Genomic DNA, 11197 nt, shown 5'->3' on the forward strand with positions numbered 1-11197 from the left:
CTCTCACACACACACACACACACACACACACACACACACACACACACACACTTGAACTCTTTCTGCTTCTTCCAGAACAAGTAACAGGGCATTCGAGAAGATGGTGGGATGCTAAGCCTCTTAGGGGAGAGGAAACAGCCCTAGGGAGACAAGCAGGTCCGAATGGCTGACACATTTGAATCCAGCTGTGTGCACACTACCATCTGGGCACCTGAGTGTCATGCCCATTGTCTCTTCTCCGGCCGTGTGTGTGTGTGTGTGTGTGTGTGTGTGTGTGTGTGTTCATTCCCTAGGAAAATGAGCGGGTCTGAGGTTCTACTCCAACACTCAGCCAGATACTCTCATTAACCTACATGTTAATGTATGGAACCGCCTGTGACTCCTAGCAGGCACCCCACTGTTTCTGTAGGAGTTTGTTCTCTCTGTCCCTTCTCCCTGGGGCTGTCCTCAACTTCATGTGTCTTGGTGGCTTCCTAGCCTCACTTCTCATTTGGGAAGTTGGCTTTTGGTTTTTCCCTCTCCAAAACCTTCCATTTTGTTTCAGATTTACTTTAAAGAACAGCGGCTGAGTTCACCACTTGGTTGCCTTTTGCCAGCCTCTCCTAGCAACTGCTATCAGATTCACAATCATGTGGAGTCTATGACATCCTAGCTAAAAGAAAGCCAAGTGAGATTCTTAACTGGTTTCGTGACAATTCATGGAATAACAGAAATGTTTTTACTTTCTTCGGTCTTTGATTCCTCTGCCACATGGTTTACTAGAATAGCAAGAGTTTACACAGTGTTGATCATGTGTGTCAAAGCACCTCCTTGCAGTGTGTGTTATTGTCAATACTTTCCTCTGTTCCTTCTAGCTACTAGTTTTTGGTTTTGATTTCAGGAAGCTCTCACGTAGCCCAGGCTGGCCCTGAGCTCATATCTACCTGAGGATGACCCTGGCCCTCTACCTTTCTCTTGGCTGGTATCACACCTGGTTTAATTTTATGCAGAGCTGGGAACCAAAATCCAGGCTCTGAACATCCTGGGCAAGAATGCCGCCAGCTAGGCTCCCTCCCCTCCCCACCCTTCTAGTTATTTCTATGCCTCTTCAGCATGTCCCACCCCATCAGAGGAAGAAAAAAGGACTCGCTTGCCGTTTCACTTGATTAGACACGTTGGGAGTTGGTTTGTTTTCTTTTCTTCCCATCAGATCGTGTGCGTTCTGTCTTTGTGGCATGTTGCCCGGCACTGGGAACAATGCATCTTCAGTATTATAAGGAAGGTATCAGAAAGGCGCTCTGTTCGCAGCCTCAGTCTCTCCTGTGTTTTGTTTTGTTCCCGTGAAATGTGCCAGTTTGGTAAACCCTGCTTCAGATCGCTCACACGTGTGTCAAAACAAGGAGTCTCGGCTTCCGCAGATGGGTCCCAAATGCCTGGCAGCGTGGGTCATTTTTCTCCAAGAACCAGGAAAGGCTGCCGATGCAAACAAGGAGGGCTGTGTCTCCTTGACACGATTTTCCATTCCGTCTTCAGCGAGCCTGAAGCATTCTTTCTAACATGCCTGTGCCCTTTCCCTGAACCAGGACAAACACTCCTCTCTGACCCTCTGAGCACGTAGAACACGGCAGCAAGCAGTCACCTCACAACTGGGTTCTGTTCCTCACACGTACGTCCCAGGTCACACCCGAAATCTGTTGGCTGCTTTTCCTGGAACCATCAGCACGCCGTGATGTTACATTAACCTCCTGACATGGCAATGCCTTTATGGACTGTCCCGTTCTCTCCCCACATGTCAGAACCAGGAGAGACAAGTTTGGGCTCCTCCTTGGTCATTCAGAGGCACAGGTGGACAGGGTAATACTCTAATCCACTGTCAGTTGGCAGCATTGTGGGGAGGAAGAGAGCAAGCCCCACTCATCTCTCGGGGTCCCAGAATGGATGAACAGAGTCAGTCAAACTCCTGGAATTTTTGGACTCACTCTTGAGTTTTGGAATCATCAGTGGGAAGGTCATCCAATTACAACAGCCTCTAGCACTTTCCAGGGTTGTGTTGTTGTTGTTGTTGATATTGTTGTTCCCTCTGCATGACTGACAAGAGTCACTACAAGCAAGCAGCCGTTCAGTTAACCATTCCTGGTTGTGCCTTTTGCATGTGTGCAGATCAAGCTAGGATACAAGCCCCAAAGGCAGCAGATGACATTTCGTGTAATTGTTAGAAAAGAAATTCTCTATCCCCCTTCCCTCTGTCTCATATCCTGTTTTTAATGAATTTTTTGAAGTTGTTTCCGAATCTAAAGGCCAGGCCATTGCCAAAACAAAATCCATAGAGTAGACGTTCAGTGTCCACTGATGGTTTCAGCTCCCTGCTTTTGGCATTTCCCGTTGGCTTATAAAACAGCCCTTCTTATCAGAAAAGAACACATACCAAAAACTTACATGCCGTCTGTAGGAAGAGTTTTGAAAGAAATTTCAGGACCTGACCAAAGCAATTTTATTTCATACCGAGACTTCATATCTGTGACATTTCAAACAATCCTGTTTCAGTGACAGTCAGCTTGGCCAGCTTGTTCCTGGGCTGGGTAATAGGGGTCACAGAAGCTCAGAGAATAAGAAAAACAGCACAGCCCAAGAGCCAAGAAGATGGCTCATCATGTAAGAGCACTTGCTATGCAAATATATGAGCTACACGTGAGTTTAAATCCCAGCACCCACATAGAAGCCAGGCTTGGCCCCTTGTGCAGTAACCCTAGCACTGGATAGAGACTGGCAGATCCCAGCAGTTCACTGGCCATCCAGGTCTAGGCTGAATGAAAGACCCTTTTTCCAGGGCACAGGACAGACAGTGACAGAGAAAGACACCTGATATCCTCCTAGGCCTACACACGTGTGTACACACAGAGAGATACACATACATACACACACAGAGAGAGAGAGAGAGAGAGAGAGAGAGAGAGAGAGAGAGAGACATACAGATACATACACAGAGACACACAGACATAAATACACATGCACAGATACACATACAACACAGAGACACACACAGATACATACACACAGAGAGATACGCACACATATACACACATACACAGATACACACAGACACAAAGACACACAGAGACACATACACAGATACATGAAGCACGATTAATAAAAACTCAGAGAGAGAAATTGGGGTTCAATCTGAAAGTCAGAAAAATAAAATAACCAGTCACTGGCTCTTACCTCTACTTCGGTCCAAAATGGCGATCCTGCCTCCAGGAATCTCAGAATGAGACTGTGACTGAGCTGTCTCCTCCCGTCTTAATAATCCTCTCTAGGGCTGAGATTAAAGGCATGTACTGCCCAGTTTCTATGGCAACTAGTGTGGCTACTGGGGTTAAAGTGTGTGTCAATACTACCTGATCTGTAAAGTTGACCAGTGGCGGGGGAGCTGTTTTATTCTCTGATCTTCAGACAGCTGTATTTATTAAAATACAAATGAAATGCCACTATAGATACATACACAGAGAGAGAGAGACACACACAGAGATACACACATACACACACACACACACACACACACACCTCAAAAGACAGACATTTTAAACATAATTCTCTGTCTTTCTGTTTAAATGTTCACTTTGCTTTGCTTGGGCTGCACCCACTCTTGTCTAAGATAAACCCCAAGTTTCTCTTCTCCACATTATATGACCTTCCTGCATCCAACATCTGTATCCCGGCTGACTCACAGAATGTATCTCTCAGTTGTGTACCTTAACTGAAACTCTAAATCTCCACCTCTCTAGAAAAATAGAAAAATGAACAACCATGATCCAGAGTGACCTTATGGGAGCTGGGGAAGTCACCCATCTCATGACAGTGGGGACATGAGTCACAGTCCCTTCCTCCTGGTCCCCCAGAAGCCCTGTTTATCATCTCTACAAGCACCCAGCTATAACACAATGATGCTTTTGCTGCCCTTCGTCTCCCCCCTCCCCCAGTTCACTGCTATAGTTGCCAGGTTCAATATCCAGCAGACCTCTTCTGCATTTACTTGGTCTCATAGTGGAAAACCACAAAAAAAAAGTGTTTCTCTGGATGTTTTTAATATTCAGAGGCCCCTCAGCGCATTGTTGGCTCATATGAGCTTATAAAATGTGAATACCCAGGCCTCCTCCCTTACTGAAGCCAAGAAACAGCCAAGCACACCCTTCCTGGCCAGTAATTTCTTTAATCAACAGTTTCTGGCCTGAATGTCTATGTTTCTCATGAGGAGTTTATGATTCTCAAATACCCCATAGTATGAAATAAAATTTTTTAAGTTTTAAGAGGCTAGAGGGTTGGCTCAGCACTGTCTACTCTTCCAGAGGACCTGGGTTTGATTCTCAGAACCCACGGCTGTCTGTAACTCTCGTACCAGGGGAATCTGATGCCCTCTTCTGGATTCTATTGGCACTGCATGTGTGCAGGCATACCATGCACGCAAAATACCCATACACTTCTTAATATTTTGTTTGTTTTTAATTAATAATTAATGAGTAATTTTTATAATAATTCAAAATAAAACATTAACCCAGTATAAAATGCATATCGCTTAACATAAAGGCTGTACAGCGAAGAAAGGCATCTCTATCAATGAATATCTCCTATGATTTTTCTGTGTTCATGTTTCAGTGTTTTAATTTAAAATTTGTTTTTCAAAGTATATTGATACTGAATAATAATAGAAAACAGGTATGATATTGCGAAAGATATACACAGCAATCAAGAATAATCCAAGATGGCTACCGCCCACACTTCTGATGTACGCCCTTGGCCCAGGGACCCTGCTTTATTCCACACTGAAGGGCCTCCTCGTGTCACTGTCCCTGCTCTGCTCCATACACAAACGAAAGGACACTAGAAACAGGCTGGATGTGGGGACCCGGCAAGGCAGAGGGTTGACACTTACGACTCTTTCTTTGTGTTTAAGATCGGAGCACAGTGTTACCTGGAATGTTCTGCCCTGACACAGAAGGGTCTCAAGGCGGTCTTCGATGAAGCCATTCTCACTATTTTCCACCCCAAGAAAAAAAAGAAAGGCTGTTCTGAGTGCCACCGCTGCTGTACAGTTATCTGAAGTTGCCCAAGGCCCGTCTCCCCGCCATCCAAGGGTACGCAGAGCAGCAGTCTCTGTGACCCAGCTCCAGCCAAAAACGGAGGGCAAGACCAGAAAAGAATTCCTGCGTCCCGAGGCCTGTTCTGTGCCCTGCCAGTTCCCCAGTTCAGCATCCTGTCAGCCACTGCCACATCCCCAGGCCAGAGCATCCACACTGCGCACGGAGGATGCCGAGCCACATTCAGACAGTGCCGGGGAGGTGTTGGAAGCAGTCATCATCGTCCTGTGTTTCACATCTCCCTTCCACAGATGTGAACCGACAGGAAAGCATGGCGGGAAAGCCAAGCATTCTGTCCTGCACCGGTGGCCTTACTTCATGCCTTTGCCAAATTTAGACACACAACACCAACATTTTTCCTGAGACTGTTGTTTGAGCCAAGGGTCCTAATGCTCTTCACTATTGCATTTCCTGATGGCCAATCCCTTGAGCCTCGCAAATCCAACTCAAAATAGTTAAAAGACAATCTGGATGATACGCACTCTTATTGACGGTGGGTCTCTGCCAATGTTCTTAGAGCCAACATGTACCTCTGAATACCTAAAAAAAACTCACTTTACAACTTTCATAAACTTTCAAAACAGACCTATAATTTTTTAGCCTTTTTAAAAGAAAACATTCTATGAATTACCACAGTTTCCCCAGTTTTGCCAAAGATGCATCCTACAAATGCTTCAGGTGATGGGGGCCTGCTCTTGCAAACTTCTACTGTCGTTCAAACTGAAGACAGACTGTCTTTGAAAAAAGAAACAGACTTCGGCTTTTCATCTAAATTGGTCAGGACAAGAATATGGCGAAAGCCGTCTTCCTGATCCAGCAGAGTGGGCCTGCCCCACCCCTCACAGAAGCTCTGAGCTCTCCCTCCATACACCAGTCACTCTTCCTCCTGGGTCCAGATCCCTGTGTTCCCCAGTCACAGCCTGACCTTAAAGGAAAAAGAAGAAGAGGAGGAGGAGGAGCTGTGGATACCAGACATGAAAAATGAGTGTTCCAGAATCCTGCAGGGTCAAAGTGCCTTAACTTTTCTGCTTGCTTCATCATATGACGCTTCCGTTCAGGACAGTTCCCAGTTGCAGCCAGTATGGAAATCACTGTCTCTCTCCCTCTTTCCTTAACTCCTCTCCCAAATGTCCATGGAGGGTGGGCTTACGTGGATCCCATTCTAGGCTGAGGAACGGCACCTGATGGGGAGTTTGGCCCCGAGCAGAAAGAGCTCCTAGTGAGAAATCCTGCACCTTTCAATGTGACAATTCCAAACAGCCAGGGACATTCCGCGTTTTACTTAGAAGCTGCGATTGGCCCCAATTAGTCTTATTTGCTTGCAGATGCCCTGGAATTACCCAGGAAAGCTGATTTATCCTTTTATTTTCTTTATTGCATCAGCAAATCATAGCTTAAGAGTATGAAATTATTTCACTTTTTGTAGACTAAAACTCCATCTGTTGGGAAAAGCATCCCAATCTTTCTAGTCTTTTCTGCTCATGGAGAAATCACAGAAGATAATTGTATGATATAAGTCTTCTTAAGACCTTTCATGACACTCCTTCAGTCTTTGAAGGTTTTAATGGTTTGCTGTTTAGAATTTCTGAAATGTATTTTTGCTTTCTCTACATGTCAGTACTGTTTCACGTCTCTCCCATATAACGGCAAAGAATTTTCTGAAATACACACACATGCGTGCACACATATACATGCATAACATGCATACATGCATGTACACACATAAGCCACCTAAAAGGAAACAAGAGTTCTGTAATCCAAAGCTTGCCACCTACAGTAGCAAGGACTGTCTGCCTTTCTACATGGGAATCAAATATGCGTGAGCCGTAATGCTGTGGAAGCCACCATTCCCCTTCAGCTCAGTGATGAGTATATGCCCTGTAATGACATTATTGCTGTGAGCCACTTTTGCTACACTATGGCATAGTTACACTTTGCTAGGGGGCTGCTCCTCACTTCTTACTGTTGTGGAGGAAAAACTGAAAGCAATGTATTGGCTCCGCCAGGGAGAAATTCCCAAATATGTGCAGCTAAAAGGCAAATGGCTCACCTCGCCATCACCTCCAATAGACCAATGAGAGTTCTCTAGCAGGACCTGGTTTGTTTCGCAAAAGTGTCTGCTGCCCCAAGACTGAATAACAAGTGTTCTGAGGATTGAAAACAAAAGGATGCACAGGCATCGAAAGAAAGATTTGCTGATAGTCCATGCCATCTTTCCAAGTCAACACATGGCAGCTGGCATCCATGTGAGGACAGGAAAGGCCTCATAACCTGCAGTACAGTACAGTCCTTCGGTGTGCACATGAGACACGTGGCTGGGACCAACTGAGAGTGGTGGGCTGTGCAGAGCTCAGACAAACCCTTGCATCACCCACATCGAGATGGAGTTCTGCAAGCAGATCAGTAGAGCTGCGTCTGTTTCTCCTACGGCTTTCAGCCATATTTTAAATGCTTAATTTCATGTAGTTAAGCTCCTATAAACAAATAGTAATCCACCACACTGGTAAGGTGTGGTAAAGTAATGAGAACTTGATCTTCTCACCAGTATGCCTGCAATCCAGAAGAAACCGCCATGTAATTAAGTCGCTAATTTGACAGATTTTGTTTTTACTGTCGCTCAGTAGAGTTGATGGACAGCTTAAGCTTAAACACAAATCAAAGCCATGTCCATAGAAAGATGATTTTTTTTCTTGGGATGCTTCCCTCCAAGAAAAGCTTTGCTCTAAGAACAGTTATAGAAGTCATTAACTACCACAACCTAAACCAGGACTTACGAAGGTGCAAAGTCAAAACCTAAGCTCTGCACTTCCAATGGGAAGTGAGTTTTGGTCCAGTGACTTGGAGGATAATAGGTATGGTTACATTATATAAAGACATTTATTTGGGGGGTTTCTGGTCTGTAGAAGCACCATCAAATGAAGTGAATATAGCCATCACAGTTCCCAGTGCACCACCAACAAGGAGATAAAGGAAAACAATCACAACGAAACCTAAAACTATTGGGGGGGGGGGAACTAAGCCAAGCATGGTAGCGCATGTCTGTGATCCCTATTCTTAGGAGGCAGAGGCACAAGGATTTCGCTCAGTTTGAGGCCATCCTGGTCTACAGGGCAGGTTCCCATTCAGCCAAGCTACATAGGGAGACCCTGTCTCAAAATAAACAAACACATAAATAAACAAATAACTAAATACTAAATCCAGAATGTGAATCCAACAAAAATGTCCTTATTTGAGGTGCACGTTCCTAGGAGCAAAAGCCTAAGGGAATTAATTCAGTGTCTTCAAGGAGAATTCTCCAAATTGAGGCGAACCTCTTAAAATACCATATAAGAGAGCTAGGAATGCTGGCGCACACATATACTCCCAGCACTCAAAAAGCTGAGGCAGGAGGATTGTGAATTTAAGTTCACCCTCAGCTATTCAGTGACACTCGGCTTCAAAAAGAATTCACAGAAGCCACTTGGCATTCTCTGAGCCAACATTCCTGAGACCAGCGTGATGGAAACTTCGAGTTGTGTTTTTGCTTTAAAGACGTATTTGATGTCATGCTGGACATTGTTATCTAAGAAGGTCTATGTGTTTTGAAAACCATTTTCTTGTTCAGATGCCTGGATATGAAGTGTGTTTGCTCTCGAAAGAGTTCGAATACCTGACTTATTCTCTTGGTAGTCTCTAACTTCATTGGGAAGGCTTCCCAAGTACTTGTATTCCCAGAAACAGTGTAATAGAGACAGAGAAAAAGAGGTCAGGAAAACTGAGTGGCACACAAAGGAAGGTAAGCACCTTGAGAAATGAAACGTTTAGAGAACAGAGAGGAAGTTACAACTAAAGACAGGGCAAACCACAGGCTTGCTCACTCTCGGGAGAGTTCACTCCTGCCCAGCGTCCAGAGGCCGAGGGAAGACAGAGATCAGGGAATGTCAAGAACATGTCATGGGCAGCCATGACAAACCCTGTGTCTATGCTAGGAATTCTGCTCTGAATGGAGGCCCGCGGGTGCTCTTTGGAGCTTTAACAGCACGCTAGTGTAGAGACCTTTCACCTCCTCTGCCTCTGCGTAGCGGAGAAGTCAAGGGAATTTTACCAAGAAATGGGAATGAATAAATAAATAACCTCGAAAGTCTCACGAGCTAAGCCCCGATGAGGCTCACTCCGGAATACTTGGGCTTAGGTATGCAGATGATATTGGTTCACGTTCACGAAGCTATCCCTCAGTTCCAAGATTATATTAATATGCACAGATGCTATAAGTACAAAAATGTAAGATAAAACAATAGAATTCATGGTGCTTCCATGGTCAGTGATGAACAGAACAGTAGCCAGAACACCAAGCTCTCTGCTCAGCCACCAGGGTCTTAGCCTGTCTCTCAGGGGACCAGGGAGGAGTGAACCGGGGTCTGGCTCATGTGCGAAAGAGTGGAATGTAAGTTCACCCTTGGCCTCGAGGCCCGATGCCAAGAAATTAGAATAAATGCTGTGCAATGATTCTTGGTTGCTGCCTGTGCTTTACTACGAAGGGGCTACGATGCCAGAGACAAGGGTGGCTTTGGTGCAAGTGTGTTAGAAGCATGGTCCAGAACCTTCATAACACCAAAGCCAGAGCGGAGCGTGGTCTTTAGCAATGAACCCCGAGGGTTCAGCATGCGAAGTATCTTTGCTGAACTAAACCCAATCAGTGTCACAGCCGATGTGATATCTGTTGCATTGTGAAGAAAGGGAACCGGAACCAGCAGATCTGGCCTCTCAGGGGCCTCCACAAGGCAGCATTGGGAGTTCCTTAGACCTCTGGAGGGAAAACAGAAACACTTTCTAAGTAGAAAATACGTCTTCAGCAGGTAATCGATGTGCATCTAAAATCAACTTTCCCTGCCATCTTCGATACATTTGTTAAGCAATCAGATTATTTTCTCCTCAAGGAGCCTCAGGCAAGAAATTTAATGAATTCTGCACTCTCATGGCTCGGGAGAGTGGCCTGTGCTCTGAGTAAGCAGCAAGCACCGATGATACACAGAGGGACATCAGCCAACTGCAACAGCTGCTTCTCCCATACAAGGTGCACAGAGTCAAGCCAGCTTGCTTCCCACCAACTTATTCATAGGCTGCTGCTCCTATAGTCTCCTCTGTAACTGACTATTCTCTGTACTTGTTTCATAATTAATGGAATATTATTTCATGTACTCTAGCCTCACTGGTCATCTGTATCACATTTTTTGACGTGTCATTAAATGGTCTTTTTTTTTCTCTCCCGCTCTCATTTGTGGGGTCGCTAGGGATTTCCATCAGCCACTCATGACAACTGCCTTCTGAAGGTATCTTTCTACAATGGGAAACTGTCCAGCTCCTTACTACCCAGAATGCAATCCAAGGATTGGCTGCATCAGCACCACTTGGTAGCTAGTCAGGACTGTAGAATCTTGGGGGCCCAGCTGAGACCAACTGAACCAGAACTTGCATTTTAACAAGACCCCGAGTGATTTAGACATACATTAAAAGTGAGGGCACCCAGTCTGTGAGACATCCAGGTTCATTATCAGTCTTTATAGCCAAGCGTAGAAGCGGATGATGAAGAAGCCGTCAGTGCAGACGGTTTCTCAGATGCTGCCATGTAGGTACTCCTTAGGTCAATATTTAAATCGTTCATTTACCAGCTGAGTAAAGGGTTATCAACATCTTTTCATTTCGTCATATGCCACCCAGCTGCAGGGAAAGAACAGCTTATTTGGAAGCAAGCAGAAGAGCAGCATCTGGCTTGAAAGACCTGCTAAATCTAAAACATTCCGTTCTGACAGCCATCCTGGTATTTATAAGTGTCCTACTTCGCTTCTCTGTTGTTTTGCTAAAACGCTGACCAAAAGCAGTTGGGGGGAGGGGAGGACTTATGTGGCTTATAGGTTCCAGCCAGTCAACAAGGAAAGCCAGGGCAGGAGCTCAAGCAGAAATCTGGAGGCGCGAACTGAAGCAGAGGCTGTGCAGGGGTGCTGCACAGGGGCTGGCTCTCCGTGGCTTGCTTAGAATCCCCTACCCAGGAGTGGCACCACCAATGGTGAGCTAGGCCCTCCCACATCAATCATTGATGGAGAAAA

At 45.4% G+C, this 11197-nt stretch overlaps 1 protein-coding gene across 1 annotated transcript in view; it reads left to right on the top strand.

Annotated features, from left to right (window-relative positions):
* Window positions 1–10357, top strand: part of Rhoj (ras homolog family member J) — an 85191-nt gene extending 74834 nt beyond the window's left edge. The window contains exon 5 of the mRNA XM_005343213.3: window positions 4931–10357. Within this exon, the coding sequence (XP_005343270.1) occupies window positions 4931–5077 (147 nt within the window). The 3' untranslated portion in view covers window positions 5078–10357. The remainder of the gene's footprint in view (window positions 1–4930) is intronic.
* Window positions 10358–11197: the final 840 nt, after the last annotated feature.

The sequence above is a fragment of the Microtus ochrogaster genome, chromosome 1 (assembly GCF_000317375.1).
Source record: "Microtus ochrogaster isolate Prairie Vole_2 chromosome 1, MicOch1.0, whole genome shotgun sequence".
NCBI lineage: Eukaryota > Metazoa > Chordata > Mammalia > Rodentia > Cricetidae > Microtus > Microtus ochrogaster.